The 21881-nt window shown below is 43.3% G+C and overlaps 1 protein-coding gene across 2 annotated transcripts in view; it reads left to right on the plus strand.

The window, feature by feature from the left end:
* Positions 1 to 21881, plus strand: part of LOC121553608 (cadherin-related family member 1-like) — a 197916-nt gene that overhangs the window by 19784 nt on the left and 156251 nt on the right. For both annotated transcript variants that reach the window (XM_041866854.1, XM_041866855.1), the window contains 6 exons: positions 5497 to 5642; positions 5837 to 5887; positions 6034 to 6123; positions 7517 to 7603; positions 15516 to 15635; positions 16646 to 16789. In XM_041866854.1, coding sequence (XP_041722788.1) covers positions 5497 to 5642; positions 5837 to 5887; positions 6034 to 6123; positions 7517 to 7603; positions 15516 to 15635; positions 16646 to 16789 — 638 coding nt within the window. The remainder of the gene's footprint in view (positions 1 to 5496; positions 5643 to 5836; positions 5888 to 6033; positions 6124 to 7516; positions 7604 to 15515; positions 15636 to 16645; positions 16790 to 21881) is intronic.

The following is a 21881-nucleotide window of genomic DNA, read 5'->3' on the forward strand; positions in this document are numbered from 1 at the left end:
GTGTAAATGGCAGTTTTCTGAAATAAAATTGGTGATTGGACGGCAGTGTTATTAAGGCTTTAAACCATCTAAACTATTATTCAGAAATTAGAACGCTCCGGCTGGATAACGTAAGTCGACTTTTACATATCTTGGATGCTTCATCAGAAACAACAGCTCTTTGGCTGTAGGAGGACTATCCGTACCAGACTTGAAATTGTATTTCCAGGCAGACATTGAATATCCCTTTGAGGATGGTGGTTGTTAATTACACTTTGGATAGTGTATCAATACACCCAGTCACTACACTGTAAAACCAGATAAGCTCTGGCTACGCAAACGTTTTGAGGAAACCGATTACCAATACAAAAAAAAGTTAAGAAACTTAAATAGCTGAAGGGAGCAGTACTACCTTCATGAGTCATACAAATACAGTTTTTTTGAGTAATGTATACTTAAATTTAATGCCCCCACTAAGCCACGCCTCCAATCATTTCCCAGTGTGCCTTGCCTTTTTGATTGAATTGTAGAGTTACTCCCCATGACTGTATTTGTTAATGACAGAGACATGGTTGTTGAATTCTTTCATTTTCAGTGTTGTGGCCTTCACAAATGAGTTCCTATGTGAATATTATCATTATAATTGAACCATTACATACAGTATATCATAAGGCCTTATACAGTGACCTGAAACTCATAGTTTACAAGCCACATCAGGCCTGCAAGTAGGTTTGCAAAATCACAAACTTTATAATTTTTCCCCCCAGTAATCTTCCAGGATTTTCTGGAAAACCTCAGAAATATACCAGAATTTGGCAACCTGTTGTGGAAATTTTAAAGAAGAGAGGCTGTAGATTCTTCAAACAACAACTTTATTATAAGATTTGCAAAAATGGAGTGGTTAACAATCACTCAATGGTGCAGAGTTAAGAGCCCAACGAACAGAGTTGGCTCTCCGCTTTTATAGAAAGTACAACCTCACTGTAGAACAGTACAACAGTCCATCCTTACTTTAAGACATGAAGGTCAGTGAATCCGGAACATTTTAAAAACTTTGAAAGTTTCTTCAAGTGCAGTCGCAAAAACCATCAAGCGCTATGATGAAACTAGCTCTCATGAGGAACGCCACAGGAAAGGACCACCCAGAGTTACCCCTGCTGCAGAGGATAAGTTCATTAGAGTTAACTGCACTACCACAGCATTCTGCAGCAAAACGCCATCTCATATGGTTTGTGCTAAGTGGGACTATCAACAGGACAATGACCCAAAACACATCTCCAGGCTGTGTAAGGGATATTTGACCAAGGAGAGTGATGGAGTCCTGCATCAGATGACCTGGCCTCCACAATCACCCAACCTCAACCCAATTGAGATTGTTTGGGATGAGTTGGACCGCAGAGTGAAGGAAATGCAGCCAACAAGTGCTCAGCATATGTAGGAACTCTTTCAAGACTGTTGGAAAAGCATTCCTCATGAAGCTGGTTGAGAGAATGCCAAGATTGTGCAAAGCTGTCATCAAGGCAAAGGGTGGCTACTTTGAAGAATCTAAAATCTAAAATATATTTTGATTTGTTTAACACTTTTTTGGTTACTACATGATTCCAAATGTGTTATTTCATAGTGTTGATGTCTTCCGCTATTATTCTACAATGTAGAAAATAGGAAAAATAATGAAAAACCCTTGAATGAGTAGGTGTGTTCAAACTTTTGACTGGTACTGTCCAAGGTAGTGATACCCACTTCCCCGGAGAGTTGTGCCCTTTAACTGGTCACAGCACCTGATACCTTGTATTAGAACCAATACTGAAGTGTCTGCCAATTTACTACTGGAGAATATGTGAGACCTAATGTCTTATACCAGTGTCACGCTTGAAATATCACTGTTGTTGACAACACATATTACCAAAATTAGGGTCCATCGTCCGTCCATAATATAAATCTCTCGTCAATACACACGAACTCAGGAAACAAAAACAAACACACAAAACAAACAGTATTTGGTTAGGTATGTCTTCCTTTCTTATAATTTAAGTCATTTCTTCTCCATCAAAATATATTCGTATTACTCTATGTAATTTTAAATGTTGTACCCAAATGGTAGTTCTTCCTATGCACATTTTAAATGTATAGCTGGTTTCCCAATCATAACCAACTGTTTTACCAGTCCACTGAATAATTAATGTTCTTTTACAATGTTTTTCTAACCTGCAGGAATATTTTCTTACTTCTACCTCAGGACCGTGTCCTGGTATCTGTATAGTACCTCAGGATCTTATCCTGGATTCGCTTTCATCAGGACTCTGTCCTGGTATCTCTAACATGCCTGACCTATTCCCAGAACAGGATTTTCTAAAAGTTCCTAGAACTTTCCCCAATTGGAGGTTACCTTTAAGAAAATCAGTCTCACCCTTAACTCTGTCTGTTCGGGATGGCTTATCCGTCAACTGACGCTCCCTGCCGGGTCCGAGGCAGGTCCCTTTCTGCTCCGCTTATTCAGAGTGTGGGCTCCCTGAGCCACGTCTACTGTAGCCCCCCTGCATGGTTAACCTCGGTCTCCCCGGGAGCGATCAGCAGATGGAGTTAGCCATCCCATCCTCATCACCAAATTGTTGTGGAAATTCTAAAGAAGAGAGACTGTAGATTCTTCAAACAACTTTATTATAAGATTTGCAAAAATGGAGCGGTTAACAGTCACTCAATGGTGCAGAGTCAAGAGCCCAATGAACAGAGTTGGCTCTCAGCTTTTATAGAAAGTACAACATCTTGTCTATGTCGCAGTTTAGCAGATGTATGTAAACAGGGGTGGGGAACATAGTGTGTAAAAGGCGATTAGTTTGTCTGTGCAGATTAAGATAGCCCGAGGTTGATAGCACGAGGGCTCAACTGTCTAACTGCATTTGCCACAGCTCACACTATAATGTGCTCCTTTCTGCAAGTTTCCACACAGCTGAGATCCTGTAGATAGTAAAAACACGGGATGTGTCACATGCTGTAGTCGCACACAAACGGCTCTTAGCTATACGCCCAGTCTTATGACTAAATCACACAAAGACAAGTTTGTATCAGCTTAGAAAAAAACTAGAACATAAGATACAATTCTCTAAGCAAAAAACAGCATAGCCCGTCTGAATGTAATTTTCCCCCACTAACCCTAACTGTAAATTACATTATGCTGGCTTAGAAGGTGATGTGTAATTCCTATTGGACTCGAGCCAGCCTTAGGCTACCCAACAGATTACATTTGTATTCACCCGCAACCTGCACTCATAATGACTGCCAGGGTTAAGAACAGTAGGAGGAAAATACCTAAGCCAGTTAAACTGGAACAACCATTTCAGTAACGGGTGCAAAAATTAGGATTAGTTGAGATTTTTTTTTTAAAACTTTTTGTAGCATAACATTTAATCAATCAATCACTCAATGTACATGCAAAAACACAGATATTAAAAACAATTCCAAAAAATCTACCTGCAGTAGAGCATGCTGGGGAAAAGTTCATTTGTTATCATATCTTTAAAAACAATTGCTGGTTTGACTTCTCATTTAGTTTTGAGTCAGTACAATATAATCATTTAAAGTAATAACGACCTTCATTGACTTTGAGTACAACTTATTAGAAGTACAGTGCATTCGGAAAGTATTCAGACCACTTCACTTTTTCCACATTTTGTTACTGTAGAGCCTTATTCTAAAATTGATTACATTATTATTACATCAATCTACACACAATACCCCATAATGACAAAGCAAAAACTGGTTTTTAGACATTTTTGCAAATGTATCATAAATACACAACATAAATACCTTATTTACGTAAGTATTCAGACCCTTTGCTATAAGATTTGAAATTGAGCTCAGGTGCATACTGTTTCCATTGATCATCGTTGAGATGTTTTTACAACTTGATTGGAGTCCACCTGTGGTAAATTCAATTGATTGGACATGATTTGGAAAGTCACACATCAGTCTATATAAGGTCCCACAGTTGACAGTGCATGTCAGAGCAAAAACCAAGCCATGAGGTTGAAGGAATTGTCCGTAGAGCTTCAAGACAGGATTGTGTCGAGGCACAGACCTGGGGAAGGGTACCAAAAAATGTCTGCAGCATTCTTAGATGGAAGAACTTTGGAACCACCAAGATTCTTCATAGAGCTGGCAGCCTGGCCAAACTGAGCAATCGGGGGAGAAGGGCCTTGGTCAGGGAGGTGACGAAGAACCCAATGGTCACTCTGACAGAGCTCTAGAGTTCCTCTGTGGAGATGGGAGAACCTTCCAGAAGGACAACCATCTCTGCAGCACTCTACCAATCAGGACTTTATGGTAAAGTGGCCAGACGGAAGCCACTCCTCAGTACAAGGCACATGACAGCCCACTTGGAGTTTGCCAAAAGGCACCTAAAGACTCTCACACCATGAGAAACAAGATTCTCTGGTCTGATGAAACCAAGATTGAACTCTTTGACCTGAATGCCAAGCGTCATGTCTGGAGGAAACCTGGCACATCCCAGGTGAAGCATGGTGGTGGCAGCATCATGCTGTGGGGATGTTTTTCAATGGTAGGAACTGCGAGACTAGTCAGGATCGAGGCAAAGATGAATGGAACAAAGTACAGAGAGAACCTTGATGAAAACAAGACAATGCAGGAGTGGCGCTCCCCATCCTACCTGACAGAACTTGAGAGGATCTGCTGAGAAGAATGGGAGAAACTCCCCAAATACAGGTGTGCCAAGCTTGTAGCATCATACCCAAGAAGACTCAAAGCTGTATTCGTTGCCAAAGGTGCTTCAACAAAGTACTGAGTAAAGGATACTTATGTAAATGTGTTATTTCAGATTTTTGTATTTTATTAATTAGCCAAGATTTCTAAAAACCTTTTTTTGCTTTGTCATTTTGGGGTATTGTGTATAGATTGATGAGGAAAAAAAACAATTTAATCAATTTTAGAATAAGGCTGTAACGTATCAAAATGTGGAAAAAGTCAATGGGTGTTAATACTTTCCGTAGGCACTGCATATCAAATACATAGAACAAAAATACTGCCAATCGTTGGCACTAGCGGCCTACACTGTAGATCTATAATGTTTTACCAATCACTGTGCTTCCAGTAATACACTGTACATTCTAGAAAATACAGCTGTTCCAGTAAAATGCTGTAAATGTTTGTTTCAGTAAAGTTGCTGTAAATCTACAGAAATGTACTGGCTTCTGTGCTGCCAGTAATTTACTGTAAAGATTACAGGATTTTTTTTTGCAGTGAGGATGACAATTATTTTGAGGGGGGAAAAGCAGATGAGATGAGCCAATGACATGCTTTTACTGGGTTGACAATTATTGTTTCAGACTTTTCTCCAAAATACTGAGGACCTTCCCCCCTTCCTTCCTGCCTCTGCCTAAGACTTTATCTACCAAAACAAACCTATCCAATTCCCCAAATGTTTCTGTCAACAACAAAAAATTCAACCACAGCTTACAGTGAGAATGTAGCGTATTGTGAAAATTTTATGAATTTGCTCCTCAGGCACACAGATCTATGCTCTCAATGGCACCGACCCGGAAGGACAAGAGGTGAGGTATGGGTTGAACTTTGAACCTGGTGCCAAAGAATACTTCAGAGTGGAGCCCAAGTCTGGAAACATAACTCTGGTGGAAGAACTGGACAGAGAGGTACACCTCACATCAACATATAGCACACACAGTTTGAATGTTTTCTGATTGGTTCAGATTAAATATATTATATATGAGTATAATATTTATCCTTGTCTGATGTAGCTTTCATTCACATTCAGTGGCCTCAAAGTCTTGAAATTTTGACATCAACTACTGTATTTTGAGGGACATTATTTCCTCTGCCACCAAAGATTTTAGATTCTATTGAAGTTCTTGTCAGTATCACAGATGGCCGAAATAAGGTAAGCATACTCAGTTATACTTGGTTTTTATACGTAAACCGAATAAAATATAGTAAAAAAATAAAATAATTATAGACACTATGAATTATCTGTCATTCATCAAAAATATGTCATTGAATTCCCTGTTGCCTCCTCTCTTATTGCAGGTTACTGAAAAGGTCACAGTGTTTGTCATGGATGCCAATGATGAACGACCAGTGTTCAAAAACCTGCCCTCTCTTTTGGATGTTCCAGAGGTAAAACATTGTGGCCTTCATATAAAAAGTGTTTTAATTCTCAACAGTCGGTATGCAATACTTCCGAAAGTGCAATTGGCACAGCTGTACTGTACTGGACATGATGTCCAGGTTTTTGGGTTATACTGTAGTGAAAGACAAGATCTCCCCTGCTGAAAAAAACTGCATAGACCATGCTGGTGACCAGCCTTCACTGTGTTTTTGCTGGTGACCAGCATAAAGTCATATTATGCTGGCTTGAAAAGTGATGTTTAATTTCTATTGGAATCCAGCCAGTGGGGATATCCAACAATTGTAATGGGTAACGGGTCCAACTAACAGATTGGATTAGTTTAGAAAAATGTATGTTATTTATCTTTGTGTAGCAGAAGATTAATTAATTAATCAATGTACATGCAAAAACACAACAAACAAAAAAGATATTGAAACAAACAACTCTACAAATCTAACTGCAATAGAGCATGCTGGGAAATATGATAATGATGGGTGTGGTTTTGCAGACCAGCTTGGCCAGCTAGACCATGCTGGACCAGCATAGACCGGCATGGACCAGCTTGGTCACCAGCATACCAGCATCACCAGCATACCAGCAAAAGCTGTTCACCAGAATCACCAGCATGAGCTGGTCACCAGCATCACCATCTTGACCAGCTAGTTGGCCAGCCTAACCAGCTAGACAAGCTTGACCAGCAGAACATGCTGGTCAACCAGCATAACCAGCTAGACCATGCTGGTCAGACCTGCTAGACCATGCTGGTCAGACCAGCTTGACCAGCATCCAACCAGCACTGACCAGCATATACCAGCATGGACCAGCTTGAAATCTATGCTGGTCTATGCTGTTTTCTTTCAGCAGGGCTTATAGGGAGCAGAATAGGAAGTCCAGGCCTGGTACAGCTCTCATTATAGAAAACATATATGTTTTTTCTGTTGGCTAATATAATGTAATTTATAAAAAATGAAGGCAATAACATATATTTTAAAAAATCAGAACCGTCGATGCTATACTTTCCTTATATTAGCTAACAGGCAAAACATCCATGGGCTTTAGAAAGTATAGCTGTCTTAGCTGATGACCAGACGTCACTTCTTCCCTATTGCGTCAGGTCCAACTAGAAATAATTACATTATATCGACCATTGTAACGCTCATTGTAATGTTCATGGTCATTAACATTTATTTGCTATGAAAGAGAAACAAATTGTCTATTGATTTGAATGGGTGTCAGTGCACATGAAAACTGCAAAAACCTAGAGAAAATGTAACCAGTGGACAAGGTTTTCCCCCAAATGAAGTTAAACCAAAACAGCGATCATTCTACCCTGGCCTATTCAATTTGCCCTACATGTCATGCCCTACATTACTACCTTGTGTTTTTTTCTGCTTATCCCAGAACTCTGAATCTGGGAGTAGTATCTACAAAGTGCTGGCTGTGGATCGGGATACAGGCTCTGGAGGCTCGGTCACCTTCTATCTACAGGTACTGTAACATCTGGCTAGGATAAGCCCCCAACCAGTCCCCACCCAGAGGTCACCGCAGGTCTGCACTAAGGCCTAGATTAAATCAAATCAAGTGTTAACCGGCCATAGCCGACTCCCGCATAGCTGATGTTTTGTCGGTGTCAGGGGTGTTACTGTGTTGGAGCTGTCAAATCGGTGATCAGCTGCTCTTGATCATTGTCAGGAAGCCACACCCATCCCACTCGCGTTAGAAGTTCAGAACGAGAAAGTGTAGGCTATATATAAATAACTACGCTCAAATAAAAAATAATTAAACAAAATAATTATGATTTCTATCAGCCTAATCGAGGTGTAGATTACATCTCACATTCCAGTGTTTGAACTTTTAAACAAGGCTGCATGGGATTTATCTTAATGCAACTCCATGCAGCCAATGGCAATGCCCGTAATGAAAAACATGTTTTTAGAAATTTTACAAATGTATTGAAAATGAAATACAGAAATATATAATTTACATAAATATTCACACCCCTGAATCAATACTTTGTAGAAGCACCTTTGGCAGGGATTACTTGTGTGAGTATTTCTAGGTAAATCTCTAAGAGCTTTCCACACCTGGATTGGGCAACATTTGCCCATTATTCCTTTCAAAATTATTCAAGCTCTATCAAATTGGTTGTTAATCATTGCTAGACAACCATTGTCTGGTCTTGCCATTGATTTTAAAGTAGATTTAAATCAAAACTGTAACTCGACCACTCAGGACCATTCACTGTCTTCTTGGTAAGCAACTCCAGTGTAGATTTGGCCTTGTGTTTTAGGTTATTGTCCTGCTGAAAGGTGAATTCATCTCCCAGTGTCTGGTGGAAAGCAGACTGAACTAGGTTTTCCCCTAGGACTGCCTGTGTTTAGGTCCATTCTGGTTATTTTCTATCCTGAAAAACTCCCCAGTCCTTAACAATTACAAGTGTACCCATAACATGATGCAGCCGCCACTATGCTTGAAAATATGGAGAGTGGTACTCAGTAATGTGTTCTTTTGGATTTGTCCCAAACATACAGTGCCTTCAGAAAGTATTCACACCCCTTGACTTCTTCCACATTTTGTTGTGTTACAGCCTGAATTTAAAATGGATTACATTTAGATTTTGTGTCACTGGCCTACACACAATACCCCCTAATGTCAAAGTGGCATTATGTTTTTCAAAATGCTTACAAATTAATAAAAAATGTAAATCTGAAATGTCTTGAGTCAGTAAGTATTCTACCCCTTTGTTATGGCAAGCCTACTTCCAGCTTATACATACTATACATATTTTATTGACACAGTCAATTTTACAATAATTCATTTTGTTTGTTTTTACTCCTAAACTTCCTCTACCCTCAACCTCTCCGATCATTTTCATAATGTCCATCCAGTTTGCTTCTATATGCCATTTCTTTCTAACTGTGCTCTTTCACAAAGCTCTCAACCTATAACCTATATACTTATTATGGACACAGTATGCTTTACATTAGTTATCATGTTGTTGTTAGTTGTTATTAGTCCCATCCTTCAACTCCATTCAACACCACCCATCTATCACTTAACACCATCCATATTGGATTTCTATTTGCAATATATTGTTAAACTGTACTGTGATGTTTTACAAAAGTTCTGAACCCTTCTATTCTCATTGTTTCTACAGATTGTAAATTGAAAATAAACATTTTTGCTAAAAGTATTATTATATTATTGATCGATTGACTGTGATTTTTCAGATCACCCAGTAGTGCTATCTGCAGGGTTAGCTCCAGGTAAATATTGCAATCCTTTAGCCATTCATGGACCTGAGTCCAAAAACAAGCTACAAATGGACAGTACCAAAATCTGCAGAGCTGGGAAGATTGTATCCTCCATATAAATAACATTCTATTGGTAGCAAGAATTTTGTAGAATAATTTAAATTGAAAAATTATAAGTTTTGAATCCGGCGTCGTTTTGCGTATCAGTTCATAAACAGTATGCTATGTAATCGGTACGTCAAAAATCTCTTCCCAACTATTTTGCAATCTATATGGGACGGCTGTCAATCCTTTGGCCCTTAAATTAAACTGGTATACTTTTTTATTTATCCGAATTTTCTTTAACCAATTATGTTCTTTAATGCAGGGCCAACAGAGAAGTTCCTTCCTTTTTCCCCCTTCCACTTTCCTCTTCCATTTTTGCGGTAATGCTGCAATTATTTGGTTGTAATTTTGGGTAGAGCAGACATTTCCATATGTTTTTGTTAGCTGCATGTGTGACATAACTCCACCAGTCCTACCTATGATATCATTTACGAAGTTTATTATGTTACTACTTTTTGTTTAGTAGCCAAAGAAATGGTGCCACGCGAGTGGTCATGTGCTGAATGCATGGACAGCAGGGATATCCCTGGAAAAAGTGACATTTGTAAATAGAGCTACACCTCTTGAATTATGAGAGTTATTTGACAATGGTAAGTGTAATAGAAACTGCACAATATGCTTTTACTGATACTATATAGAAATATGCAAGTGACTCTGAAGGAGGATTTGATAAAGTGATGATCCTTTCCCTGCATCTGTAAATTACATGATGCGCCCATGTCTTCATGTACAATTTGACAACTGATAGGCCTAATATTGTTACTCACCAGATTATTGTCAATGTAATCGTGTCTATAGGCTGACTCTTATTATGTGTGAAATTAGTTTCGGTATAGTTTAGGTGTAGTTTCGATGGGCTGGCTGTGCAGGCTGACTGGCATCATATATTTCCCGCTCATCAAGTTGGATAGAGTCAAGGATATGTTTTGCATTATTCTAAAGGCCTACTGCAACACATTGCATTTTTTTGTTTCCCTTACAATACATTCGATTAGTAAAAGAGTTGTAGCAAATAAAACAGTCCCATAACAGCTTCTTTTTACAAAGTAAAATGTAAAAGAGAAGGTGTGTGGTCAAATTATTTGCTGCTGATTGTCACACCCTGACGTATGGGACTCTAGTATGTTGAGTCAGGGTGTGGAGTTCTATGTTGTATTTTCTATGTTCTCAGTCTAGGTGTTGTATTTCTATGTTTGGCCAGGTGTGATTCCCAATCAGAGACAGCTGTCACTCGTTGTCTCTGATTGGGGATCATACTTAGGCAGCCTGTTTGCATTCAGTTGTTGTGGGATCTTGTTCCGTGTTAGAGTCTTGTATTGTGTTTAGCCTTAGGACTTCACGTGTCGCTGGTTTGTTGTTTTGTTCGTGTGTTTATCGGTAAAATAAACATGTACGCATTTTACGCTGCTCCTTGGTCTGACCCGTCCTTAAACAAACGTGACAGAAGATCCCACCAAAAATGGACCAAGCAGCGTGCCCAGGAGCAGACATCCTGGACATGGGAGGAGATCCTGGACATGGGAGGAGATTCAGGCTGGGATGGATCGCCGTCCTTGGGAGGAGACAGTGGAGGCCCGGTTTAGAGAGGAGCAACGGCAACACAGAAGGCGCCGGCCGAGGAGGAAGCACGAGAGACAGCCCCAAGAAAAATGTTTGGGGGGGCTAAAAGGGTGGTCGGGGATCGATGGAGAAGAGCCCCGACCACTGCACTCGTGGGGGCTCAGGGAGGAGTCCTCACGGGAGGAGGACTGGGCGCGGAGAGTGAAAGACTGGTACAGTCGGAGATCTCTAATGTCAGTTCCCAGTCCGGTACACCTCGTGCCTGCGTCTCGCACCAAATTAGTGGTGCGTGTGCCCAGTCCGGCCCGGCCCGTTCCTGTTCCTCGCACCAAGTCAGTGGTGCGTGTTCCCAGTCTGGTACGGCCCGTGCCTGCTCCCCGCTCCAAGCCAGTGGTGCGTGTTCCCAGTCTGGTATGGCCTGTTCCTGTTCCTCGCAACAGGCCAGTGGTGCGTGTCGCCAGTCCGGCCTGGCCCATTCCTGCTCCCCGCACCAAGCCAGTGGTGCGTGTTGCCAGTCCGGCCCGGTCTGTTCCTGCTCCACGCACCAGGCCGGGGCCGGGCCGGACTGGCAACACGCACCACTGGCCTGGTGCAAGGAGCCGGAATGCCCACCCAGACCCTACCCTGTTATGTAAGGTTTGTGTGGTCGGAGTCCGCACCTGTGGGGGGGAGGGGGGTACTGCCACACCCTGACGTATGGGACTCTAGTATGTTGAGTCAGGGTGTGGAGTTCTATGTTGTATTTTCTATGTTCTCAGTCTAGGTGTTGTATTTCTATGTTTGGCCGGGTGTGATTCCCAATCAGAGACAGCTGTCACTCGTTGTCTCTGATTGGGGATCATACTTAGGCAGCCTGTTTGCATTCAGTTTTTGTGGGATCTTGTTCCGTGGTTGAGGCTTGTATTGTGTTTAGCCTTAGGACTTCACGTGTCGTTGGTTTGTTTTGTTCGTGTGTTTATCAGTGAAATAAACATGTACGCATTTCACACTGCGCCTTGGTCTGACCCGTCCTTAAACGAACGTGACACTGATAGATAGGCATAATACAAACTCATCATTACACTATTGTCTTTCTAAATTAAATCAACCTCTTCACCCTCCTTATCATTCAGTTAGGCCTAATTTAAATTCAATGGTGAAGTAAGGTGCATAATTATCGCCCATTCATCCATTTGTCATTCATTCAGTGATGAGAGAGAGATGGCCTGGCTGTGCAGGCTGACTGGCATCGTATATTTCTGGCTGGGTACCAACGTCCTACAGCACATTGTCTTGGTGGGAATAGGTATGAAAGCAACAGGTAAAAAGGCTCTAGATACCTTTTTGTTTGTGATTTCAAAATTCTGACAAATGAACAATGTAAAATACAAACATTTAGGAAAAGTCAGGGAAGGAGCAGGACAGCTTTCTTTTTGGCTAATTTTTTTAATTTACAAAATCAAACGTCAGTGGCCATTGGCCTATGGCAGTCATAATGAAAACAAGTAACATAATAAGTTGCATGAACTCACTATGTGTGCAATGATAGTGTTTAACATAATTTTTGAATGACTACCTCATCTCTGTACCCCACACATACAATTGTCTTTAATGGCCCTCAGTCGAGCAGTGAATTTCAAACACAGATTCAACCACAAAGACCATGGAGGTTTTACAATGCCTCGTAAAGAAAGGCACCTATTGGTAGATGGGTAAAAAAAATCAGACATTTAATATTGCTTTGAACATGGTGAAGTTATTAATTACACTTTGGATGGTGTATCAGCACAACCAGTCACTGCAAAGATAAAGGCGTCCTTCCTAACTCAGTTGTCGTAGAGGAAGGAAACCGCTCAGGGATTTCACCATGAGGCCAATGATGATTTTAAAACAGTTACAGAGTTTAATGGCTGTGATAGGAGAAAACTGAGGATGGATCAACAGCATTGTAGTTACTCGAAATACAAACCAAATTGACAGAGTGAAAAGAAGGCGGCATGTGGCAAAGCAATTAAACTTTAATACACCATCCAAAGTGTAATTAATAACTTCACTATGCTCAAAGAGCTATTCAATGTCTGCTTTTTTATTTTTTTACCCATCTACCAATTGGTGCCCTTCTTTGCGAGGCAATGAAGATCTTTGAGGTTGAATCTGTGTTTGAAATTCACTGCTCGACTGACGGACCTTACAGATAATTGTATGTGTGGGGTACAGAGAAGAGCTAGTCATAAAATAATCATGTTCAACACTATTATTGCACACAGAGTGAATCCATGCAATTTATTATGTGACTTGATAAGCACATTTTTACTCCTGAACTTATTTCGGTTTGCCAAAACAAAGGGGTTGAATACTTATTGACTCACGACATTTCAGCTTTTCATTTTTAATTAATTTGTAAAAATTTCGAAAAACATATTTCCTATTTGACATTATGGGTTAATGTGTGTGGGCCAGTGACAAAACATCGGAATTTAATACATTTTAAATTCAGGCTGTAACACAACAAACTGTGGATAAAGTCAAGGGGAGTGAATACTTTCTGAAGGCACTGTAGGTATGGGAAAATTGACTAGGCAACAGGATCGATAATAAGCAGTAGCAAGCAGCATATGTGATGAGTTAAAAGAGTTAATGCAAAAGTGGGTCAATGCAGATAGCCTGGGAGCCATTTGGTTAAATATTTAGCTGTCTCTTGTCTTGGGGATAGAAGCTGTTCAGGTTCCTGTTGGTTCCAGATTTGGTGCATCGGTACCACTTGAAGTGTGGTAGCAGAGAGAACAGTCTATGACTTGGGTGGCTGGAGTCTTTGACAATTTTTAGGGCCTTCCTCTGACACAGCCTGGTATAGAGGTCCTGGATGGCAGGGAGCCTGGGCCCCAGTGATGTACTGGGCCGTACGCACTACCCTCTGTAGCGCCTTGTGGTCAGATGCCAAGCAGTTGCCATACCAAGCGGTGATGCAGCCAGTCAAGATGCTCTCAACAGTGCAGCTGTATAACTTTTTGAGAATCTGAGGGCCCATGCCAAATCTTTTCAGCCTCTTGAGGGGGAAGACGCATTGTCGTGCATTCTTCACAACTTTATTGGTATTTGTGGACCATGTTAATTGGTATTTGTGGACCATGTTAATTCCTTAGTGATATGGACACCGAGGAACTTGAAGCTCTCAACCCGCTCCACTACAGCCCTGTCAATGTGGATGGGGGCATGCTTTGTCTTGTTGGCGTTTAGGGAGAGGTTGTTGTCTCATCGTCGTCACTGATTAGGCCTACCACAGTCGTGTCATCAACCAACTTGGTGATGGTGTTGGAGTCGTGCGCGGCCATGCAGTCGTAGTTGAACAGGGAGTACAGGAGGGGACTAAGTACGCACCCCTAAGGGGCCCCCATGTTGAGGGTCAGCATGGCGGATGTGTTGCTGCCTACCCTCACCACCTGGGGGCGGCCCGTCAGGAAGTCGAGGATCCAGTTGCAGCAGGAGGTGTTCAGTCCCAGGGTCCTGACCTTAGTGATGAGCTTGGAGGGCACTATGGTGTTGCTTGCCTTGAAGTAAGCATAGAAGGCATTTAGCTCATCTGGTAGGCTCGCATCACTGGGCAGCTGGTGACTGGGTATCCTTTTGTAATCCGTGATAGTATGCAAGCCCAGACACATCCAATGAGCGTCAGACACGGCGTAGTAGGATTCGATCTTAGTCCTGTATTGAAGCTTTGCCTGTTTGATGGTTCGTCAGAGGGCGTAGAGGGATTTCTTATAAGTGTCCGGAAAATTGTCCCGCTCCTTGAAAGCGGCAGCTCTAGCCTTTAGCTCAGTGCAGATGTTGCCTGTAATCCATGGCTTCTGGTTGGGATATGTACGTACGGTCACTGTGGGGACGACGTCGTCAATGCACTTCTTAATGAAGCCAGTGACTGATGTGGTAAACTCCTCAATGTTATCGGATGAATCCCGGAACATATTCTAGTCCGTGCTAGCGAAACAGTCCTGTGTGTATGTTTACACACACATGCACGTGTATGTATGTGAACACGTGTGTGTAGTTATGGGGCTCATCGGCCGGGGATTAAATCACAGTTCAATTTGTGTGAGGTATTGGTGGCTTAGAGGGCTGCTTTGGCCGGAGATGGCGGGAATGTTGTTGTGCACTTTGTGTGGGGACGTGCTATTAGGAGCAGAGCATAGCTGGGCAAGAGTGACACTGATGCAAAGCACATCTGGACACACCAGCTTTTTACCTGCCTGCCCCTCTTCAGGGCATATGGCCTCTTTATATCCAAACATAGATATGCATATATTGTATACACTCTTTGTCTAAATTCCCATGGTCCTTAGAGTAGTGGTTATGTATTTATCTGAATACTGGCATGAGATGTCTGCTCACATTTACCTGAGTGAGTGGTGATGGTGGGGTTTCAGGATGGAGAGGCTCTTTGCTGTTTGATGTCATCGGTATGTATTTAAGCTTTTAATATGATGCCTTTCTTTCTGCCATGACAGACTAATGGTCAGTCCAGTAAGTTTGCCATAGACCGACACAGTGGTGTGCTGAGGATCAAGCCCGGGGAGATGCTGGACTATGAGAGGTCGACGACACACTTCATCACAGTGGTGGCCAAGGTAATGGTCATTGACTGCCACTGATAACACTGATAACCCTACAGTATATCATGTATTGGCAAACAACATGCTCACTCTTTATCACCTTATAATAAGGAATGGGGTACTGAATCCTCATGATAAACAGGATATACATGAAGTAAATGAAAAATCAATAGCACACCGCTAATAAAAACACATTCAGGCAATTGGCCAATGTCACTGTGGTTAAATCTAGGATTCAGGCATGCTAGTGTCCTGGGGCCTCATTTATAACTATTGCGCAAATTTCACACTACATTTCTGCATGCGCCATTTCTGAGAAGTCTGCGCACGTACACAAATATTGAGATTCATAAACTTGGCGCACGCCATACATACACATGCTTCCCGTTATAAATATCCTGTATGACAATAATGCCCTTCATTTACTGTATAATTTGGAACTATTGGCATCAAGACACGGCATGCAAAAGACAAATTACTGTTAAATATTTAGTTTATCAATAGATTATTGGGTTTATATGTCCTGTCTTGGTATACGCTCAGAGATTAAATAGGCAATGATGTCGTGCTCCTATCGCACAGCAATACTGTAGCCTACCCATACTGTCAAATATTTTACATAAGCTACCGGTCTATTTACTGTGTTGGCAGAATCTTTAGCAGTAATTTATGCTGTATCTGGAAAGAGAAAAGAATCGCAAACTGTCTTGGACCTGTCAGCAGAACGTTTGAATTCAACAATGTTTTACATCGACTTTTCCCCCAACATAAATAAGATGGACTGCCCGCGAATTCTGAAAAATTGTAGGGCACAGACTTCCAGCAGCAGTATGATCCACCTTGTTATCTCTACTGTTGATTGTGCTGCTATCTTGTGCCGAGTCCTTCTTGAAAGATAGATTTTATCTCAATTAAGACAAACTTGGATAAATAATGGTTAAAGGACCACACAGCCATGTCTGATCTTTTAATTTAAATTACACAAAATAAGTATGCATAATTTGGGATATTTGATTCTGTAACAGGATGGTGGTGGAAATTACAATGGGAAGGAACAGGTGATGTCATCCTCTGCCACCTTGACAATCAATGTGATTGATACCCAGGACACACCCCCTATCTTTGTCGGGACACCATATTTCGGATACGTTTATGAAGTGTCCGTACCAGTAAGTACAAACATGCATAACTCTCAGAACATCACACTAACATCACACACACATGAAGCATACTGTACAATTGTGTACCGCTTCAACAAATATTTAACCATGTCATTAGAGTTAGGCTAAAGTTGCCCATGAGTACTTCTCAAACCCTCTCTCTGGCCCTGGGACTTTGTAACTTCTTACAGCGAGGTAGGTTACCAACCTCCAACCTCAGCCTGAGTCTATTATCCTGCTGCAGAAGGCCACTTCACAGCTATGTGTTAGGGACCAAGTTGCCAGGGAACAGAGTCCGTTGACCCAGTCAGCCAATCAGTGACCTAGCCTGGGGTTGGAGACCCCAGGCTGCCCCTGAACTCTTCAGTTGTTTCCAGGAGGGCAGGTTGAGACAACCTCTATAAACTCCTGTCCTCCACCTCAACTTACATCTGGACCCTTTCCACATGGACAATCCTTCTTGTGGACACCCTGACTGGTGTTTAGTGTGTCTTTGACCATGTAAGTGTACTCACTGCCGTTTAGGGTTAATTTGCTGTTTATTTAATCCGCATAGATGTTATGTCAATAAAAGGTATTTAAATCAATCAAATGTATTTATAAAGCCCTTTTTACATCACCAGATGTCACAAAGTGCTTATACAGAAACTCAGCACGGTGGCTAGGAAAAACTCTCTAGAAAGGCAGGAACCTGCAACAGGTGAGATGGAGAGAGAGAGAGAGAGAGAGAGAGAGAGAGGGGAGAGAGAGAGAGAGAGAGAGAGAGAGAGAGAGAGAGAGAGAGAGAGAGAGACCCAATTTTGATAAACTCCCTTATCTACTTGGTGAAAAACCACAGTGTGCCATCACAGCTGCAAGATTTGTGACCTGTTGCCACAAGAAAAGGGCAACCAGTGAAGAACAAACACCATTGTAAATACAACCCATATTTATGTTTATTTATTTTCCCATTTGTACTTTAACTATTTGCACATTGTTACAACACTGTATATATACATAATATGACATTTGAAATGTCTTTATTATTTTGAAACTTCTGAGTGTAATGTTTACTGTTAATATTTATTGTTTATTTCACTTTTGTTTACTATCTACTTCACTTGCTTTGGCAATGTTAACACACGTTTCCCATGCCAATAAAGCCCTTAAATTGAAATTGAAATTGAATTGAGAGAGAGAGAGAGAGAGAACTTAAGATCACCAGATAAGACAGGAGAATTACCCCCGGCACATAGACTACTGCAGCATAGACTTCTGAAGACTGAGACAGGGGGGTCGAGGGACACTGTGGCCCCGTCCGACAATACCCCCAGACAAGGCCAATCAGGCAGGGATATCAACGGACCACCCACTTACTACCATGAGACAAGGCTGAGTTTAGAAGATCTCCCCCACCGCACGAGCCAGGGGGTGGGGCAAAACCAGACAGGAAAATCAGTGACTCAATACACTCAAGTCGAGTATAGCGAAAAAATCCTGGCATGACGTGATGCACCCCTCCTTGGGACGGCATGGGAGAGCACTAGTAGAGCCAGTGACTCAGCTCCCGTAATAAAAAAAAATTTTTGGGGGGTGGGTTGGAGTAAAGGGGGGTAGAAGGATTACTTTATCCTATCCCAGGTATTTCTTAAAGAGGTGGGGTTTCAAATGTCTCCGGAAGGTGGTGAGTGACTCCGCTGTCCTGGCGTTGTGAGGGAGAGAGCAGCGAACAGAGCAGCGAACAGTTTTGACTGGGCTGAGCGGGAACTATGCTTCCGCAGAGGTAGGGGAGCCAGCAGGCCAGAGGTGGATGAACGCAGTGCCCTCGTTTGGGTGTAGGGACTGACCAGAGCCTGAAGGTACGGAGGTGCCGTTCCCCTCACAGCTCCGTAGGCAAGCACCATGGTCTTGTAGCAGATGCGAGCTTCAACTGGAAGCCAGTGGAGTGTGCGGAGGAGCGGGGTGACGTGAGAGAACTTGGGAAGGTTGAACACCAGACGGGCTGCGGCATTCTGGATGAGTTGTAGGGGTTTAATGGCACAGGCAGGGAGCCCAGCCAACAGCGAGTTGCAGTAATCCAGACGGGAGATGACAAGTGCCTGGATTAGGACTTGTGCCGCTTCCTGTGTAAGGCAGGGTCGTACTCTCCGAATGTTGTAGAGCATGAACCTACAGGATCGGGTCACCGCCTTGATGTTAGCGGAGAACGACAGGGTGTTGTCCAGGGTCACGCCAAGGCTCTTCGCACTCTGGGAGGAGGACACAACGGAGTTGTCAACCGTGATGGCGAGATCATGGAACGGGCAGTCCTTCCCCGGGAGGAAGAGCAGCTCCGTCTTGCCGAGGTTCAGCTTGAGGTGGTGATCCGTCATCCATACTGATATGTCTGCCAGACATGCAGAGATGCAATTCGCCACCTGGTTATCAGAAGGGGGAAAGGAAAAAATTAGTTGTGTGTCGTCAGCGTAGCAATGATAGGAGAGGCCATGTGAGGATATGACAGAGCCAAGTGACTTGGTGTATAGCGAGAATAGGAGAGGGCCTAGAACTGAGCCCTGGGGGACACCAGTGGTGAGAGCACGTGGTGCGGAGACAGCTTCTCGCCACGCCACTTGGTAGGAGCGACCGGTCAGGTAGGACGCAATCCAAGAGTGAGCCGCGCCGGAGATGCCCAGCTCGGAGAGGGTGGAGAGGAGGATCTGATGGTTCACAGTATCAAAGGCAGCAGACAGGTCTAGAAGGACAAGAGCAGAGGAGAGAGAGTTAGCTTTAGCAGTGCGGAGAGCCTCTGTGACACAGAGAAGAGCAGTCTCAGTTGAATGACCAGTCTTGAAACCTGACTGGTTTGGATCAAGAAGGTCATTCTGAGAGAGATAGCAAGAGAGTTGGCTAAAGACGGCACGCTCAATAGTTTTGGAGAGAAAAGAAAGAAGGGATACTGGTCTGTAGTTGTCGACATCAGAGGGATCGAGTTTTGGTTTTTTGAGAAGGGGTGCAACTCTCGCTCTCTTGAAGACGGACGGGACATAGCCAGCGGTCAAGGATGAGTTGATCAGCGAGGTGAGGTAAGGGAGAAGGTCACCGGAGATGGTCTGGAGAAGAGAGGAGGGGATAGGGTCAAGCGGGCAGGTTGTTGGGCGGCCTGCCGTCACAAGTCGCAAGATTTTATCGGAGAGAGAGGGGAGAAAGAAGTCAAAGCATAGGGTAGGGCAGTGTGAGCAGGACCAGCAGTGTCATTTGACTTAACAAACGAGGATCGGATGTCGTCAACCTTCTTTTCAAAATGGTTGACGAAGTCATCCACAGAGAGGGAGGAGGGAGGGGGGGATTCAGCAGGGAGGAGAATGTGGCAAAGAGCTTCCTAGGGTTAGAGGCGGATGCTTGGAATTTAGAGCGGTAGAAAGTGGCCTTAGCAGCAGAAACAGGAAGAAAATGTAGAGAGGAGGGAGTGAAAAGATGCCAGGTCTGCAGGGAGTCTAGTTTTCTTCCATTTCCGCTCAGCTGCCCGGAGCTCTGTTCTGTGAGCTCGCAATGAGTCATCAAACCACGAAGCTGGAGGGGAGGACCGAGCCGGCCGGGGGGATAGGGGACATAGAGAGTCAAACGATGCAGAAAGGGAGGAGAGGAGGGTTGAGGAGGCAGAATCAGGAGATTGGAGGGAGAAGGATTGAGCAGAGGGAAGAGATGATAGGATGGAAGAGGAGAGAGTAGCGGGAGAGAGAGAGCGAAGGTTGCGACGGCGCATTACCATCTGTGTAGGGGCAGAGTGAGTAGTGTTGGAGGAGAGGGAGAGAGAAAAGGATACAAAGTAGTGGTCGGAGACTTGGAGGGGAGTTGCAGTGAGATTAGTAGAAGAACAGCATCTAGTAAAGATGAGGTCAAGCGTATTGCCTGCCTTGTGAGTAGGGGGGATGGTGAGAGGGTGAGGTCAAAAGAGGAGAGGAGTGGAAAGAAGGAGGCAGAGAGAAATGAGTCAAATGTAGACGTAGGGAGGTTGAAATCCCCCAGAACTGTGAGGGGTGAGCCATCCTCAGGAAAGGAACTTATCAAGGCGTCAAGCTCATTGATGAACTCTCCAAGGGAACCTGGAGGGCAATAGATGACAAGGATATTAAGCTTAAATGGGCTAGTGACTGTGACAGCATGGAATTCAAATGAGGAGATAGACAGGTGGGTCAGGGGAAAAATTGAGAATGTCCACTTGGGAGAGATGAGGATTCCTGTGCCACCACCCCGCTGACCAGATGCTCTCGGGGTATGCGAGAACACATGGTCAGACGAGGAGAGAGCAGCAGGAGTAGCAGTGTTTTCAGTGGTAATCCATGTTTCCGTCAGCGCCAAGAAGTCGAGGGACTGGAGGGTAGCATAGGCTGGGATGTAGTCTGCCTTGTTGGCAGCAGAACGGCAGTTCCAGAGGCTGCCTGAGACCTGGAACTCCACATGGGTCGTGCGTGCAGGGACCACCAGGTTAGAGAGGCAGCAGCCACGCGGTGTGAGGCGTTTGTGTAGCCTGTGCGGAGAGGAGAGAACAGGGATAGGCAGAGGCATAGTTGACAGGCTGCAGCAGATGGCTACAATAATGCAGAGGAGATCGGAATAAAATGAACTAAACATCTGGGAAAGAAGAGAGCCACAACTCCCAAATATAAGTCTCCCAACTTCCACCTCAGAAACTATAATTGTTGTAAACTACAGCGGTTCAATGTTTTCTAGGAATAGACTAACCTAGTTTATTCAGCTAGCTAACTAGGTGCAGTATTATTCCGTGAAAAACGTCCGGGCACCTCGTCATAACACATGGCACGAACACACAGAGAGAGCCAAACTAACGTTAGCTAGTCACCCATGTCCCGAATTCCTTGAGCGACTCGGGCTATCAATATGTAAAAAAAAAAAAAACACAAGTGTAGGTTATGACTTACCCCTAGCAGCTACTATTAGCTAGCCAAGTGCAAAGCCAGCCACTGAATTGACTCAGCCAGTTCGCGTCTGTTCGCTCGGTCGTTCCAGCTATTGTTTACAAGTAGCTATCCAGGTTGCAACAAGCTTGCTAATTTTCAAGCACAGTAGCCACTTGCTACCTAACGTTAACGGTTCAGACAATGAGGTTAGAAAACAGCTG

The sequence above is a fragment of the Coregonus clupeaformis genome, chromosome 37 (genome assembly GCF_020615455.1).
Source record: "Coregonus clupeaformis isolate EN_2021a chromosome 37, ASM2061545v1, whole genome shotgun sequence".
NCBI lineage: Eukaryota > Metazoa > Chordata > Actinopteri > Salmoniformes > Salmonidae > Coregonus > Coregonus clupeaformis.